Below are 20,207 nucleotides of genomic sequence, written 5' to 3'. Positions count from 1 at the left end.
GTCCTCTGTAACTCAGACAGGCAGTAAGATATCTCTACCAGTACAACTGTAGTCCTCTGTAACTCAGACAGACAGTAAGATATCTCTACCAGTACAACTGTAGTCCTCTGTAACTCAGACAGGCAGTAAGATATCTCTACCAGTACAACTGTAGTGCTCTGTAACTCAGACAGACAGTAAGATATCTCTACCAGTACAACTGTAGTCCATGTAACTCAGGCAGTAAGATATCTCTACCAGTACAACTGTAGTCCTCTGTAACTCAGACAGGCAGTAAGATATCTCTACCAGTACAACTGTAGTCCTCTGTAACTCAGACAGACAGTAAGATATCTCTACCAGTACAACTGTAGTCCTCTGTAACTCAGACAGACAGTAAGATATCTCTACCAGTACAACTGTAGTCCTCTGTAACTCAGACAGGCAGTAAGATATCTCTACCAGTACAACTGTAGTCCTATGTAACTCAGACAGACAGTAAGATATCTCTACCAGTAGAACTGTAGTCCCAGACAGTAAGATATCTCTACCAGTACAACTGTAGTCCTCTGTAACTCAGACAGACAGTAAGATATCTCTACCAGTACAACTGTAGTCCTCTGTAACTCAGGCAGTAAGATATCTCTACCAGTACAACTGTAGTCCTATGTAACTCAGACAGACAGTAAGATATCTCTACCAGTACAACTGTAGTCCTCTGTAACTCAGGCAGTAAGATATCTCTACCAGTACAACTGTAGTCCTCTGTAACTCAGACAGACAGTAAGATATCTCTACCAGTACAACTGTAGTCCTCTGTAACTCAGACAGGCAGTAAGATATCTCTACCAGTACAACTGTAGTCCTCTGTAACTCAGACAGACAGTAAGATATCTCTACCAGTACAACTGTAGTCCTCTGTAACTCAGACAGTAAGATATCTCTACCAGTACAACTGTAGTCCTCTGTAACTCAGGCAGTAAGATATCTCTACCAGTACAACTGTAGTCCTCTGTAACTCAGACAGACAGTAAGATATCTCTACCAGTACAACTGTAGTCCTCTGTAACTCAGACAGTAAGATATCTCTACCAGTACAACTGTAGTCCTCTGTAACTCAGACAGACAGTAAGATATCTCTACCAGTACAACTGTAGTCCTCTGTAACTCAGACAGACAGTAAGATATCTCTACCAGTACAACTGTAGTCCTCTGTAACTCAGACAGGCAGTAAGATATCTCTACCAGTACAACTGTAGTCCTATGTAACTCAGACAGACAGTAAGATATCTCTACCAGTACAACTGTAGTCCTCTGTAACTCAGACAGACAGTAAGATATCTCTACCAGTACAACTGTAGTCCTCTGTAACTCAGACAGACAGTAAGATATCTCTACCAGTACAACTGTAGTCCTCTGTAACTCAGACAGACAGTAAGATATCTCTACCAGTACAACTGTAGTCCTATGTAACTCAGGCAGTAAGATATCTCTACCAGTACAACTGTAGTCCTATGTAACTCAGACAGGCAGTAAGATATCTCTACCAGTACAACTGTAATCCTCTGTAACTCAGACAGTAAGATATCTCTACCAGTACAACTGTAGTCCTATGTAACTCAGACAGACAGTAAGATATCTCTACCAGTACAACTGTAGTCCTATGTAACTCAGACAGTAAGATATCTCTACCAGTACAACTGTAGTCCTATGTAACTCAGACAGACAGTAAGATATCTCTACCAGTACAACTGTAGTCCTCTGTAACTCAGACAGGCAGTAAGATATCTCTACCAGTACAACTGTAGTCCTCTGTAACTCAGACAGACAGTAAGATATCTCTACCAGTACAACTGTAGTCCTCTGTAACTCAGGCAGTAAGATATCTCTACCAGTACAACTGTAGTCCTCTGTAACTCAGACAGTAAGATATCTCTACCAGTACAACTGTAGTCCTCTGTAACTCAGACAGACAGTAAGATATCTCTACCAGTACAACTGTAGTCCTATGTAACTCAGACAGACAGTAAGATATCTCTACCAGTACAACTGTAGTCCTATGTAACTCAGACAGTAAGATATCTCTACCAGTACAACTGTAGTCCTCTGTAACTCAGACAGACAGTAAGATATCTCTACCAGTACAACTGTAGTCCTCTGTAACTCAGACAGTAAGATATCTCTACCAGTACAACTGTAGTCCTCTGTAACTCAGACAGACAGTAAGATATCTCTACCAGTACAACTGTAGTCCTATGTAACTCAGACAGACAGTAAGATATCTCTACCAGTACAACTGTAGTCCTCTGTAACTCAGACAGACAGTAAGATATCTCTACCAGTACAACTGTAGTCCTCTGTAACTCAGACAGACAGTAAGATATCTCTACCAGTACAACTGTAGTCCTATGTAACTCAGACAGACAGTAAGATATCTCTACCAGTACAACTGTAGTCCTCTGTAACTCAGACAGTAAGATATCTCTACCAGTACAACTGTAGTCCTATGTAACTCAGACAGGCAGTAAGATATCTCTACCAGTACAACTGTAGTCCTATGTAACTCAGACAGGCAGTAAGATATCTCTACCAGTACAACTGTAGTCCTATGTAACTCAGACAGACAGTAAGATATCTCTACCAGTACAACTGTAGTCCTCTGTAACTCAGACAGGCAGTAAGATATCTCTACCAGTACAACTGTAGTCCTCTGTAACTCAGACAGGCAGTAAGATCGGTCCTACGGTTGTACTGGTAGGGGTGTGCAACTCAGACAGACATAGGCCACTATCACAGGCACACGCGGCATTACAGCAAAACACATTATCCATAGACACAGGCCTCTCCCCAATAATAGTCAACATAGTTATGACATACATAACTTCATAACAGTGAACAATGTGACTGCTGTAATAACAGGCAGTCAGGGAGATCTCATGTCTCACATGCTGAAGCCTATATCGGTGTCTGCTGTAAGCAGAGAGAGAGCGATCAGTGATAGTGGTAGTCGCCTGACTGTACAGTACATTTGAGTGTTGGTCACTGATAGAGGAGGCCTAGGCTCTGCAGTGCCCGAGGAAAATCCATTCAGTTCTCTACAGGCCTATTATCATCTTGACAGTCTCACCCAAAGGCAGGGAGACCATGAGTATAACCAAATATGTTATGAAATGGGTGTATATATATATATATCTGGGCCTATATGTCAAATGGAGATGCAGTAGGGCCTGTGACAACAGTGGATAACATGTACTCACTCTGCGTTAAAACCATTGACGTGTAGAATCCTCATCTGCTTCACAATAGTACTTTTCCCGGACTCTCCAGCACCTTTGGGGAATGAAGCAAACAGGACTGAATGTTACAATATGCTTGCTGATAACCGAACGATCAAAAGGGGTCAAAATGAATTAGAATGTTGTCAAAACGAAGCAAATTTCTAAGCTTCGCTTCCATCAATACACCATGCCATATAGCGAGGGCTTTCAAATACGTAATGGGGTAATTTAATGAAGGATATTTTCGATCACACCGTGTTCGGGCCAAGTCGTTTATATAACCTTACCCAATAATAACAGCCGGTGCGTCGCTTTATATGCTTGTCTTTCTTTTTGCAACAGTTTTTCTATTTTTTTATTCGCCTCTCGTTGTGCCTTTTCGTCGATACGTTGATCTTCAGTCTTGCTGTTGCCCAAACAACCCATATCTTCCGTTAACTAACCTCGTCTCTCAAAAATATTAAATACACGAAGATGTTATAATAATAAATGTATTTTTTTTAAAACAATGGTGTGAAAGAAAATCTGTGCGACGCTTGTCCGCCGTTGGGAGGGCTATGTTCCTTCCTCCCGGTTACGATTCCTTTTTACCCGCAACCAACGGGACCTTCCTTCGGCATCCAAAACTAATTCTTGATTCGCCCCTTCAAAATCACTCGAATCGTTGAAATAACAGAGAAATACACAAGATAACGAAGGTTTAGATTTCTGGAAACAGGCCAAGTGTTTCTCTCGTTCCTTCCCTCTTCTCAGTATGTGTCTATTTGGTGTTTTTAACTCAGCACTGCCTCTCTCTGTTGTACCAGGAAGTAGCCGTGCACCGAGCCACAGAGAAACCTTCCTCTGTCACAATGTAACACTGCAGCTGGCTCACACACACCTACAATCCGCTCACATATCATTGTATCATTTCTGTGAGAAGGGTAGGAGGGTCATTACAATCACATGTGTCACCCAAGACCTTCCCCGCGGCTGGTTTAATCAGCCCTAAAAAAACGAAGAGAGGAGAGAGAGTTTTCCGTTTGCACCAGACAAGCTGGGCAGGAAGTTAGGGTCTTTCTATCGACCGGGAGTCGGCTGGATCGAGTGCGTTAGGGTTGTCCTGATGTCGGGTGTAGCTTGTCAATCGTAAGTAATATCACACGGTAACACAGGCCCACACACACAGCTTATCAGTCACTTACACTAAAGGCCTAAACCGATCCCCTAAAACAATAATAAATAAAAATGTCAAAAGTTACAACTATACAAATAGACGGTCTGAAAGCCCCAAAACAAAAGTCAAACCCAAACTAGGCGCAGCAAAAAAAATAGATCATTTCTAGCCCTTCTGCTGCCAACTCAGATCACTACTCCCGTTTGCATTCACGGCTCAGTCTGCTGCCTCGGTAGTCTTCCTCGGTAGTCCACTCCTGCTGTCGTCACATTCTCCGTGGTTTTCTATTTATAATGACCGCGTGTGCAACAGAGCCCCTCTGATTAAAAAACAAAAAGCATTCGCGATCACCCGTGGGAAAGGGGTTCACGGCACCGCGGTAACTCTCCACACCGACGCGCAACTGACAGTTCAGCCGCTGTCCTCGAGGCCCGGGGTATGTACACAGTAACTAGGCTACTGCGCATGTTCAAAGACCTTTCCTGTCCGGTCTGTTTAAATGGCTGCGTCGGACGGTCTGATAGATGGTGTATGTTTGTTTTAGTAGGTTTCTATTTTAAAATGTTTGTATTGTATCTCAAAATAAATAAAACGTTCACGATATGTCATTTTTACTGTAGCAATGGATAATAGCAAATATCCGACTGCCAGACAGAAAATAATCCAATAGAATAATACTAAAAACCTCTGGTTACATCAGCCACTATTACTACATCTGCCACTACTACATCTACTACATCCACTACTATTACTACATCCACTACTATTACTACATCCACCACTACTACATCCTCCACCACTATTACGACATCCACCACTATTACTACATCTACTACATCCACCACCATTACTACATCCTCCACCACTATTACTACATCCACCACTATTACTACATCTACTACATCCACCATTACTACATCCTCCACCACCACTACTACATCCACCAATATTACTACATCCACCACCACTACTACATCCACGATATCCACCACTAATACATCCACCAATATTACTACATCCACCACCACTACTACATCCACAATATCCACCACTACTACATCCACCACTACTACATCCACGATATCCACCACTACTACATCCACCACTACTACATCCACAACCACTATTACTACATCCACCACCACTACTACATCCTCCACCACTACTAGATCCACCACCACTATTACTAGATCCACCACCACTATTACTAGAACCACCACCACTATTACTAGATCCACCACTACTACATCCACCACTATTACTAGATCCACCACCACTATTACTAGATCCACCACTTCTACATCCACCAATATTACTACATCCACCAACACTATTACTAGATACACCACTAATACATCCACCACTACTATTACTTCATCCACCACTACTACATCCTCCACCACTACTACATCCACCACTATTACTACATCACCACTAATATTACTACATCCAACACTACTACATCCACTAATACTACATCCACCACTGTCACTACATCCACCACTACTACATCCACCACTACTACATCCGCCACCACCACCACTACATCTGCCACGACCACTACATCTGCCACCACCACTACTACATCCGCCACCACCACTACTACATCCACCACCCCCATTACTACATCCTCCACCACTATTACTACATCCACCACTACTACATCCTCCACCACTACTATATCCACCAATATTACTAGATCCACCACCACTACTACATCCACCACTATTAATACATCTACTACATCCTCCACCACTATTACTAAATCCACCACTATTACTACACCTACTACATCCACCACCATTACTACATCTTCCACCACCACTACTACATCCTCCACCACTACTACATCCACCAATATTACTACATCCACCACCACTACTACATCCAATATCCACCACTACTACATCCACAATATCCACCACTACTACATCCACCACTACTACATCCACGATATCCACCACTACTACATCCACCAATATTACTACATCCACCACCACTACTACATCCACAATATCCACCACTACTACATCCACAATATCCACCACTACTACATCCACAACCACTATTACTACATCCACCACCATTACATCTGCCACCACCACTACTACATCCGCCACCACCACTACTACATCCACCACCCCCATTACAACATCCACCACCACTACATCCGCCACCACCACCATTACTACATCCGCCACCACAACCATTACTACATCCCCCACCACCACTACTACATCCGCCACCACCACCATTACTACATCCCCCACCACCAATACTACATCCGCCACCACCACCATTACTACATCCTCCACCACCACAATTACTACATCCTCCACCACCACCATTACTACATCCTCCACAATCACTACATCCTCCACAATCACTGCATCCTCCACAATCACTACTACATCCGCCACCACCACTACTACATCTGCCACCACCACCACTACATCCTCCACCACCCCCATTACTACATCCGCCACCACTACAACATCCGCCACCACCACTACTACATCCCCCACCACCATTACTACATCCACCACCACCATTACTACATCTGCCACCACCACCACCACTACTACATCCGCCACCACCATTACTACATCCGCCACCACCACTACTACATCCCCCACCACCATTACTACATCTGCCACCACCACTACTACATCTGCCACCCCATTACTACATCTGCCACCACCACCACCATTACTACATCCGCCACCACCCCCATTACTACATCCGGCGCCACCCCCATTACTACATCTGCCACCACCACCACCATTACTACATCCGCCACCACCCCCATTACTACATCCGCCGCCACCACCGTTACTACATCCGCCACCACCACATACTACATCCGCCACCACCACCATTACTACATCCTCCACCACCACCATTACTACATCCTCCACCACCATTACTACATCTCCACCACCACCACCACTACATCCTCCACCATCACCATTACTACATCCTCCACCACCACTACTACATCCTCCACCACCATTACTACATCATCCTCCACCACCACCGTTACTACATCCTCCACCACCACCATTACTACATCCTCCACCACCACCATTACTACATCCTCCACCACCACCATTACTACATCCTCCACCACCACCATTACTACATCCTCCACCACCACCATTACTACATCCCCCCACCACCATTACTACATCCGCCACCACCACTACATCCCCCACCACCACTACTACATCCCCCACCACCATTACTACATCTGCCACCCCCATTACTACATCTGCCACCACCACCACCATTACTACATCCGCCACCACCACCACCATTACTACATCCGCCACCACCCCCATTACTACATCCGCCACCACCACCATTACTACATCCACCACCACCACCATTACTACATCCTCCACCACCACCATTACTACATCCTCCACCACCACCATTACTACATCCTCCACCACCACCATTACTACATCCTCCACCACCACCATTACTACATCCGCCACCACCCCCATTACTCCATCCTCCACCACCACTACTACATCCGCCACCACCCCCATTACTCCATCCTCCACCACCACTACTACATCCGCCACCACCCCCATTACTCCATCCTCCACCACCACTACTACATCCGCCGCACCCCATTACTACATCCTCCACCACCACTACTACATCCGCCACCAACCCCACTACTACATCCGCCACCAACCCCATTACTACATCCGCCACCACTACTACATCCCCCACCACCCCCATTACGACATCCGCCACCACCACCATTACTACATCCGCCACCACCCCCATTACTACATCCTCCACCACTACTACATCCGCCACCATCATTACTACATCCTCCACTACTACTACATCCTCCACCACCACTACTACTACTACATCCACCACCACCACTACATCCACCACCACTACTACTACATCCACCACCACTACTTCTACATCCACCACCACCACTACTACTACATCCACCACCACTACTACTACATCCACCACCACTACTACTACATCCACCACCACCACTACTACTGCATCCTCCACCACCACCACTACTACTGCATCCTCCACCACCACCACTACTACTGCATCCTCCTCCACCACTACTACTACTGCATCCTCCTCCACCACCACTACTACTGCATCCTCCACCACCACTACTGCATCCTCCTCCACCACTACTACTACTGCATCCTCCACCACCACTACTACTGCATCCTCCACCACCACCACTACTACTGCATCCTCCACCACCACCACTACTACTGCATCCTCCTCCACCACTACTACTACTGCATCCTCCTCCACCACCACTACTTCTGCATCCTCCACCACCACTACTGCATCCTCCTCCACCACTACTACTACTGCATCCTCCACCACCACTACTACTACTGCATCCTCCACCACCACTACTACTGCATCCTCCACCACCACTACTACTACTACTACTACTACTACTACATCTGCCACTAGAGGTCGACCGATTAATCGGAATGGAGATTAATTAGGGACGATTTTAAGTTTTCATAACAATCGGAAATTCCGTATTTTTGGACGCCGATTTGAACGATTTTATTATTGATTTTTTTCACACCTTTTATTTGACGAGGCAAGTCAGTTAAGAACACATTCTTATTTTCAATGACGGCCTAGGAACAGTGGGTTAACTGCCTGTTCAGGGGCAGAACGACAGATTTGTACCTTGTCAGCTCGGGGATTCAATCTTGCAACCTTACAGTTAACTAGTCCAACACTAACCACCTGCCCTTCGAGGAGCCTACCTGTTACGCGAATGCAGTAAGAAGCCAAGGTAAGTTGCTAGCTAGCATTGTCCTGCGTTGCATACAATCGATGCGGTGCGCATTCGCGAAAAAGGACTGTCGTTGCTCAGACGTGTACCTAACCATAAACATCAATGCCTTTCTTAAAATCAATACACAGAAGTATATATTTTTAAACCTGCATATTTAGCTAAAAGAAATCCAGGTTAGCAGGCAGTATTAACCAGGTGAAATGGTGTCACTTCTCTTGCGTTCATTGCACGCAGAGTCAGGGTATATGCAACAGTTTGGGCCGCCTGGCTCGTTGCGAACTGTGTGAAGACCATTTATTACTAACAAAGACCGCAATTAATTTGCCAGAATTGTACATAATTATGATATAACATCGAAGGTTGTACAATGTAACAGCAATATTTAGACTTAGGGATGCCACCTGTTAGATAAAATAAAAAATAAAATCGATATCGGCCTTTTTTGGTCCTCCAATAATCGGTATTGAAAAATCATAATCGGTCGACCTCTACTTACTACATCTGGGCGGAGTCGTCAGGGTTTGGCTGGGTGGGGTGGGGTTAGGGTTTGGCCGGGGTAGGCTGTCATTGTAAATAAGAATGTGTTCTTAACTGACTTGCCTAGTTAAATAAACACCAATATGCCACTGTTTCAAATAGTGACCTGAGTCTGTTTCTTCCTCAGTGTTCCTAACAACACCGCTGGTTGACCGGAGTCTGTTTCTTCCTCAGTGTTCCTAACAACACCGCTGGTTGCTCTTTTTGCAGGCGGGGTAACTGTGAAGCACTTGGTGACAACTGTGGTTGTAAAAACTGCTAGATTTATATCCATTTTCACCGATTCATTCAAGTATTGACGTTTTCTATATATATATGAGTGTATGTTCATATAAAATTCAAAATGTCTGTTATTCATTATATTTTCTAAATGCCTGTTCAGATTTTAAACCATGGAAGCACTCACTGACGTCAATGAGAACAGACCACTGGTCAGTGTCCACAACTCCTCTTGATCTTTGTGGATGTGGTAAGTAGTGACAACCCTGTCAGTGTCCACAACTCCTCTTGATCTTTGTGGCTGTGGTAAATAGAGACAACCCTGACTGTGTCCATGGATATTTGAACCATCTGATAGTTATTATTCTTATGACTGTTTTTATAATAGGCATTATGAAAACAAAATGCTAATGTTTTTTGTAAAAGGGAGATGTGTGTTGGTGCCTAGCTTGGCTCTACTGTATACTGCCAGGTCGCAATTGTAAATGAGAACTTGTTCTCAACTTGCCTACCTGGTTAAATAAAGGTGAAATTAAAAAATAAAAATAAAATATAAACCCAGACTGGCCCAATTCAGTCCATCCGTAAACTGGTGTTGGTATTTTAACCCCGTATCCCTGCCACAAAGGGCAAGGTAAACACAGTGAGTAGCTCCTTAGCACCACCTAGTGGCTATGATCGGCATAGCAGGCATTACAGACGGTGGTGTTGCTACTGCTGCAGCCCAGCCCTTCTCAATGGTCGCCATTGAGCAAAGAAAACTTGACTAGACAAAAGCGTTCAGTTATAAGTAGTGTTTGTTTGGGAAGATACTCTGGTAATGTAGCCTACAAGCTATTCTTTATTGGTAAAATAGAAGATTGAGCCAACGATAAGGAGGAAGCAAACAGAAAGTACAGTAACTTCCTGGTAGGGTCCGTGCAGGCCTAATGAGTGTTCAGTGAAGAGCCACATCAAACCGAAAGTGATAAACGGTTCGTTCTCCTCTGAAACAATAACAAAGCGTCAACCCGCCTCTGTTTTGGTAGAAATCTGAGGGAGGGGCCTGGAGAAATGTAACCAGTCAGATTAATAGATAGAGCTGAGGGAGGGGCCTGGAGAAATGTAACCAGTCTCAGATTAATAGATAGAGCTGAGGGAGGGGCCTGGAGAAATGTAACCAGTCTCAGATTAATAGACAGAGCTGAGGGAGGGGCCTGGAGAAATGTAACCAGTCTCAGATTAATAGATAGAGCTGAGGGAGGGGCCTGGAGAAATGTAACCAGTCTCAGATTAATAGATAGAGCTGAGGGAGGGGCCTGGAGAAATGTAACCAGTCAGATTAATAGATAGAGCTGAGGGACGGGCCTGGAGAAATGTAACCAGTCAGATTAATAGATAGAGCTGAGGGAAGGGCCTGGTGAAATGTAACCAGTCTCAGATTAATAGACAGAGCTGAGGGAAGGGCCTGGTGAAATGTAACCAGTCTCAGATTAATAGACAGAGCTGAGGGATGGGCCTGGAGAAATGTAACCACTCTAATAGACAGAGCTGAGGGATGGGCCTGGAGAAATGTAACCACTCTAATAGACAGAGCTGAGGGACGGGCCTGGAGAAATGTAACCACTCTAATAGACAGAGCTGAGGGACGGGCCTGGAGAAATGTAACCACTCTAATAGATAGAGCTGAGGGAGGGGCCTGGAGAAATGTAACCAGTCTCAGATTAATAGATAGAGCTGAGGGAGGGGCCTGGAGAAATGTAACCAGTCTCAGATTAATAGATAGAGCTATGGACGCAAGGACTGACCATCCTTGATATCAACATTATAGTTATAACCATGTTATGAGGCTATAGAGGACTGACCATCCTTGATATCAACATTATAGTTATAACCATGTTATGAGGCTATACAGGACTGACCATCCATGATATCAACATTATAGTTATAACCAGTGTTTGTTTACATATACAATGTTTACAAACATTGGAGGAGAACAAGCTTCTATTTTGGGTTCTGATGAGAGTGTGACAGTTGAACCAAATTCATGAGGCATTTATAAAAGTTACATTCTTCAAGAATTAATGGTTATATATAATAAATAAGTCAAAATTAATGTTTCAACTACAGATTCTAGTTAACTAAATATAGCTACAGTATTAAAGCAACATATTTTTAAAACATCCTCAACAGAACTCACTATACTTTATGTAGGATGAGTGGCCTATCATGACAGGTGCAAATAGTCCATGCCAGCTTCAAGACCTTTCGTTGATCATAGCCTACTGTTGCTACCGGCAACATGACAGTAGCGACGGTCAGTGTTGATGGTCAATGATTATTTTTTTATACGGAGACATTCTGTGAGCGTTGAGGAAGCTGTGGGGGGCTTCCCACGGTTGCCCCTAACAACAGACAAAGCTCTGGGGGAAAAAAGTAGTGCACTATATAGGGGAACAGGATGCTATTTCAGAAGCAGCCTGTTTCTTCAGGGGCCAAAGTCCTGGCTGAGTAAGCTGTGGGGGCTTCCCACTGTGTTTTGGTGGCTCAAGGTCACACGTTTCTCCTTATGACAGATCTAGGATCAGGTTATCCAACCCCCAAAGGGGGTCAAAAAATGGGAGGTAACAATTGTTAGTACATTTGTGTACATGGAAATGATTCTTAATAAAAACCGATTGGAAACAAGCAATGACATTTCATTATTATCCCGGGCTTTTCATTATTATTATTAATAATCATAACAAAAATAATAATAATAATAATAATAATAATAATAATACGGTTATTACTTATAAATATTCAAATTAAGAAATGTCAGGTTGGAGAGAATCTGTCACATTTTCGTATTGACAACATTAACAGAGTTAAAAATAAAGATAGTCCTTGTCTGTTGACTTTTCTGCATGTAAAAAATATGAAATACAAATCCTATTTCTATTAACTAAACCATTCAAACGAGGTTCTCCCACTTTTCCCCCAAAATATTCCCATGACGCCACAAACCCTACTGCTGCGGTCATTCACTGGCAGTGGCTTATGTTCTTCAAAGAGAGGATGCCGTAATGAGAGAAATAATGTAGCCTAAACTACTGAAAACAGGCCTTTACCCAGATCACATCATGACAGGAGAGACATAATGTAGCCTAAACTACTGAAAACAGGCCTTTACCCAGATCACATCATGACAGGAGAGACATAATGTAGCCTAAACTACTGAAAACAGGCCTTTACCCAGATCACATCATGACAGGAGAGACATAATGTAGCCTAAACTACTGAAAACAGGCCTTTACCCAGATCACATCATGACAGGAGAGACATAATGTAAACTACTGAAAACAGGCCTTTTACCCAGATCACATCATGACAGGAGAGACATAATGTAGCCTAAACTACTGAAAACAGGCCTTTACCCAGATCACATCATGACAGGAGAGACATAATGTAGCCTAAACTACTGAAAACAGGCCTTTACCCAGATCACATCATGACAGGAGAGACATAATGTAGCCTAAACTACTGAAAACAGGCCTTTACCCAGATCACATCATGACAGGAGAGACATAATGTAGCCTAAACTACTGAAAACAGGCCTTTACCCAGATCACATCATGACAGGAGAGACATAATGTAGCCTAAACTACTGAAAACAGGCCTTATACCAGATTATGACAGGAGAGACATAATGTAGCCTAAACTACTGAAAACAGGCCTTTACCCAGATCACATCATCCATAGATTAGGGCCTAATGAATTTATTTTAATTGACTGATTTCCTTCTATGAACTGTAACTCGTTGAAACCCTAGTTGTTTCACAGCCCTACCAATAACCCTAGTTGTTTCACAGCTCTACCAATAACCCTAGTTGTTTTACAGCTCTACCAATAACCCTAGTTGTTTCACAGCCCTACCAATAACCCTAGTTGTTTCCCAGCCCTACCAATAACCCTAGTTGTTTCCCAGCCCTACCAATAACCCTCGTTGTTTCACAGCCCTACCAATAACCCTCGTTGTTTCACAGCCCTACCAATAACCCTAGTTGTTTCACAGCCCTACCAATAACCCTAGTTTTGTTTCACAGCCCTACCAATAACCCTAGTTTTGTTTCACAGCCCTACCAATAATCCTAGTTTTGTTTCACAGCCCTACCAATATTCCTAGTTTTGTTTCAAAGCCCTACCAATAACCCTAGTTTTGTTTCACAGCCCTACCAATATTCCTAGTTTTGTTTCACAGCCCTACCAATAATCCTAGTTTTGTTTCACAGCCCTACCAATAACCCTAGTTTTGTTTCACAGCCCTACCAATATTCCTAGTTTTGTTTCAAAGCCCTACCAATAATCCTAGTTTTGTTTCACAGCCCTACCAATATTCCTAGTTTTGTTTCACAGCCCTACCAATAACCCTAGTTTTGTTTCACAGCCCTACCAATATTCCTAGTTTTGTTTCACAGCCCTACCAATAATCCTAGTTTTGTTTCACAGCCCTACCAATAATCCTAGTTTTGTTTCACAGCCCTACCAATAATCCTAGTTTTGTCTCACAGCCCTACCAATAATCCTAGTTTTGTTTCACAGCCCTACCAATAATCCTAGTTTTGTCTCACAGCCCTACCAATAATCCTAGTTTTGTTTCACAGCCCTACCAATAATCCTAGTTTTGTCTCACAGCCCTACCAATAATCCTAGTTTTGTTTCACAGCCCTACCAATAATCCTAGTTTTGTTTCACAGCCCTACCAATAATCCTAGTTTTGTCTCACAGCCCTACCAATAATCCTAGTTTTGTTTCACAGCCCTACCAATAACCCTAGTTTTGTTTCACAGCCCTACCAATAACCCTAGTTTTGTTTCACAGCCCTACCAATAATCCTAGTTTTGTCTCACAGCCCTACCAATAATCCTAGTTTTGTCTCACAGCCCTACCAATAATCCTAGTTTTGTTTCACAGCCCTACCAATAACCCTAGTTTTGTCTCACAGCCCTACCAATAATCCTAGTTTTGTTTCACAGCCCTACCAATAATCCTAGTTTTGTCTCACAGCCCTACCAATAATCCTAGTTTTGTTTCACAGCCCTACCAATAACCCTAGTTTTGTCTCACAGCCCTACCAATAATCCTAGTTTTGTTTCACAGCCCTACCAATAATCCTAGTTTTGTCTCACAGCCCTACCAATAATCCTAGTTTTGTTTCACAGCCCTACCAATATTCCTAGTTTTGTTTCACAGCCCTACCAATAATCCTAGTTTTGTTTCACAGCCCTACCAATAACCCTAGTTTTGTCTCACAGCCCTACCAATAACCCTAGTTTTGTTTCACAGCCCTACCAATAACCCTAGTTTTGTTTCACAGCCCTACCAATAATCCTAGTTTTGTTTCACAGCCCTACCAATAACCCTAGTTTTGTTTCACAGCCCTACCAATAACCCTAGTTTTGTCTCACAGCCCTACCAATAACCCTAGTTTTGTTTCACAGCCCTACCAATAACCCTAGTTTTGTTTCACAGCCCTACCAATAACCCTAGTTTTGTTTCACAGCCCTACCAATAACCCTAGTTTTGTCTCACAGCCCTACCAATAACCCTAGTTTTGTTTCACAGCCCTACCAATAACCCTAGTTTTGTTTCACAGCCCTACCAATAACCCTAGTTTTGTTTCACAGCCCTACCAATAACCCTAGTTTTGTCTCACAGCCCTACCAATAATCCTAGTTTTGTTTCACAGCCCTACCAATAATCCTAGTTTTGTCTCACAGCCCTACCAATAATCCTAGTTTTGTCTCACAGCCCTACCAATAACCCTAGTTTTGTCTCACAGCCCTACCAATAATCCTAGTTTTGTCTCACAGCCCTACCAATAATCCTAGTTTTGTCTCACAGCCCTACCAATAATCCTAGTTTTGTCTCACAGCCCTACCAATAATCCTAGTTTTGTCTCACAGCCCTACCAATAACCCTAGTTTTGTCTCACAGCCCTACCAATAATCCTAGTTTTGTCTCACAGCCCTACCAATAATCCTAGTTTTGTCTCACAGCCCTACCAATAATCCTAGTTGTTGTCTCACAGCCCTACCAATAATCCTAGTTTTGTCTCACAGCCCTACCAATAATCCTAGTTTTGTCTCACAGCCCTACCAATAATCCTAGTTTTGTCTCACAGCCCTACCAATAATCCTAGTTTTGTCTCACAGCCCTACCAATAATCCTAGTTTTGTCTCACAGCCCTACCAATAATCCTAGTTTTGTCTCACAGCCCTACCAATAATCCTAGTTTTGTCTCACAGCCCTACCAATAATCCTAGTTTTGTCTCACAGCCCTACCAATAATCCTAGTTTTGTCTCACAGCCCTACCAATAATCCTAGTTTTGTCTCACAGCCCTACCAATAATCCTAGTTTTGTCTCACAGCCCTACCAATAATCCTAGTTTTGTCTCACAGCCCTACCAATAATCCTAGTTTTGTCTCACAGCCCTACCAATAATCCTAGTTTTGTCTCACAGCCCTACCAATAATCCTAGTTTTGTTTCACAGCCCTACCAATATTCCTAGTTTTGTTTCACAGCCCTACCAATAATCCTAGTTTTGTTTCACAGCCCTACCAATAATCCTAGTTTTGTTTCACAACCCTACCAATAATCCTAGTTTTGTCTCACAGCCCTACCAATAACCCTAGTTTTGTCTCCTTACCTAGCCTTCATACTGACTCATCTCTAGCCACTTTACTAATGAAAGATTAATGTAATGAATGTATCACTAGCCACTTTAAACAATGCCACTTTATATAACGTTTCCATACCCTACATTACACAGCTCTCTGGTCTTGGCCATTGTGGAGAGGTTGGAGTCTGTTTGAGTCTGTGGACAGGTGTCTTTTATACAGGTAACAAGTTCAAACAGGTGCAGTTAATACAGGTAATGAGTGGAGAACAGGAGGGCTTCTTAAAGAAAAACTAACAGGTCTGTGAGAGCCGGAATTCTTACTGGTTGGTAGGTGATCAAATACTTATGTCATGCAATAAAATGCTAATTAATTACTTAAAAATCATACGATGTGATTTTCTGGATTTTTGTTTTAGATTCAGTCTCTCACAGTTGAAGTGTACCTATGACAAAAATTTCAGACCTCTACATGCTTTGTAAGTAGGAAAACTTGCAAAATCAGCAGTGTATCAAATACTTGTTCTCCCCACTGTATATCCAGTCAGGTTGTCTCTCGTTCTTTATAACTAAAGTGATTGGATAAGAAATAGGACAAATAAAATCCAACCAGCAATCAGAAGGCAAGGTAAAGCAATTACCATATTACCTTAACCTATCCAATCCCATTTCGATTTACAGGAGTGCCTACTATGGTGTAGTTTGTGTCCGTCTATGAGGTTGGAAGGTTGGGAGAACGATCCCCGGCTGAGTCATACCAAAGACTGTAAAAATGGCACTCAACATTAAGGAGATTGAGGATAAGGCCCTGCGATAGACTAGTGTCCTGTCCAGGGGGTGTACTGTAGATCAAGCTGTCTCACTACAGAAACAGGATATAGACTAGTTTCCTGTCCAGGGGGTGTACTGTAGATCAAGCTGTCTCACTACAGAAACAGGATATAGACTAGTGTCCTGTCCAGGGGGTGTACTGTAGATCAAGCTGTCTCACTACAGAAACAGGATATAGACTAGTGTCCTGTCCAGGGGGTGTACTGTACATCAAGCTGTCTCACTACAGAACCAGGATATAGACTAGTGTCCTGTCCAGGAGGGTGTCCTGTAGATCAAGCTGTCTCACTACAGAAACAGGATATAGACTAGTGTCCTGTGCAGGCGGTGTACTGGTACATCAAGCTGTCTCACTACAGAAACAGGATATAGACTAGTGTCCTGTCCAGGGGGTGTACTGTAGATCAAGCTGTCTCACTACAGGATATAGACTAGTGTCCTGTCCAGGGGGTGTACTGTACATCAAGCTGTCTCACTACAGGAACAGGATATAGACTAGTGTCCCGTCCAGGGGGTGTACTGTACATCAAGCTGTCTCACTACAGAAACAGGAGACAAGCTCCTGCTCCTATGAGCTGCTCCGGCTCACACAAGCCAAGGCTCAAGGTTCCTTACTTTTACTCCACGGGGTCGATGTGTGAACAGGCAGTTAAGGGCGTCTGGGAACACTGCTACTGACACACTATAAACACGGTACGCTGTAACGGGGACGGCACGCTGTAACAGGGACGGTACGCTGTAACAGGGACGGTACGCTGTAACGGGGACGGTACGCTGTAACAGGGACGGCACGCTGTAACGGGGACGGTACGCTGTAACAGGGACGGTACGCTGTAACGGGACGGTACGCTGTAACGGGACGGTACGCTGTAACGGGGACGGGACGCTGTAACGGGGACGGTACGCTGTAACGGGGACGGTACGCTGTAACGGGACGGCACGCTGTAACAGGGACGGTACGCTGTAACAGGGACAGCACGCTGTAACAGGGACGGCACGCTGTAACAGGGACGGTACGCTGTAACAGGGACAGCACGCTATAACAGGGACGGTACGCTGTAACAGGGACAGCACGCTATAACAGGGACGGCACGCTGTAACAGGGACAGCACGCTACGCTGTAACAGGGACAGCACGCTATAACAGGGACGGTACGCTGTAACAGGGACGGCATGCTGTAACAGGGACGGCACGCTGTAACAGGGACAGCACGCTATAACAGGGACGGTACGCTGTAACAGGGACAGCACGGGATAACAGGGACGGCACGCTGTAACAGGGACGGCACGCTGTAACAGGGACGGCACGCTGTAACAGGGACGGCACGCTGTAACAGGGACAGCACGCTATAACAGGGACGGTACGCTGTAACAGGGACGGCACGCTGTAACAGGGACGGTACGCTGTAACAGGGACGGCACGCTGTAACGGCACGGGACAGCACGCTATAACAGGGACGGTACGCTGTAACAGGGACGGTACGCTGTAACAGGGACAGCACACTGTAACAGGGACGGCACGCTGTAACAGGGACGGCACGCTGTAACAGGGACGGCACGCTGTAACAGGGACGGCACGCTGTAACAGGGACGGTACGCTGTAACAGGGACGGTACGCTGTAACAGGGACGGACGCTGTAACAGGGACGGCACGCTGTAACAGGGACGGCACGCTGTAACAGGGACGGCACGCTGTAACAGGGACGGCACGCTGTAACAGGGACGGCACGCTGTAACAGGGACGGCACGCTGTAACAGGGACGGTACGCTGTAACAGGGACGGCACGCTGTAACAGGGACGGCACGCTGTAACAGGGACGGCACGCTGTAACGGGACGGCACGCTGTAACGGGACGGTACGCTGTAACGGGGGACGGTAACGGGACGCTGTAACAGGGACGGCACGCTGTAACAGGGACGGCACGCTGTAACGGGGACGGCACGCTGTAACAGGGACAGCACGCTGTAACACACGCAGCAAGCTATAACACAGCACGCTAGACACACAGCAGTCTTTCTCTCGAGTAGTGTTGTGTATCCTAATGTGGCCTACCAATGGATCCCCTGCTCCCTTTCCTAATGTGGCCTACCAATGGATCCCCTGCTTCCTTTCCTAATGTGGCCTACCAATGGATCCCCTGCTCCCTTTCCTAATGTGGCCTACCAATGGATGCCCTGCTTCCTTTCCTAATGTGGTCTACCAATGGATCCCCTGCTTCCTTTCCTAATGTGGTCTGCCAATGGATCCCCTGCTTCCTTTCCTAATGTGGCCTACCAATGGATGCCCTGCTTCCTTTCCTAATGTGGTCTACCAATGGATCCCCTGCTTCCTTTCCTAATGTGGTCTAACAATGGATCCCCTGCTTCCTTTCCTAATGTGGTCTGCCAATGGATCCCCTGCTTCCTTTCCTAATGTGGTCTACCAATGGATCCCCTGCTTCCTTTCCTAATGTGGTCTACCAATGGATCCCCTGCTCCCTTTCCTAATGTGGTCTACCAATGGATCCCCTACTCCCTTTCCTAATGTGGTCTACCAATGGATCCCCTACTCCCTTTCCTAATGTGGTCTACCAATGGATCCCCTACTCCCTTTCCTAATGTGGTCTACCAATGGATCCCCTACTCCCTTTCCTAATGTGGTCTACCAATAGATCCCCTACTCCCTTTCCTAATGTGGTCTACCAATAGATCCCCTACTCCCTTTCCTAATGTGGTCTACCAATAGATCCCCTACTTCCTTTCCTAA

General features: G+C 44.7%; 1 protein-coding gene across 1 annotated transcript in view; it reads right to left on the bottom strand.

Annotated features, from left to right (window-relative positions):
* The window catches only part of LOC112236241 (guanine nucleotide-binding protein G(olf) subunit alpha), a 112,904-nt gene that overhangs the window by 78,757 nt on the left and 13,940 nt on the right, over positions 1-20,207 (bottom strand). The window contains 1 exon segment of the mRNA XM_042308240.1: positions 3,237-3,309. Coding sequence (XP_042164174.1) covers positions 3,237-3,309 — 73 coding nt within the window.

The sequence above is a fragment of the Oncorhynchus tshawytscha genome, linkage group LG28 (genome assembly GCF_018296145.1).
Source record: "Oncorhynchus tshawytscha isolate Ot180627B linkage group LG28, Otsh_v2.0, whole genome shotgun sequence".
Taxonomy (NCBI): domain Eukaryota; kingdom Metazoa; phylum Chordata; class Actinopteri; order Salmoniformes; family Salmonidae; genus Oncorhynchus; species Oncorhynchus tshawytscha.
This window is presented reverse-complemented; position numbering and strand designations above follow the sequence as displayed.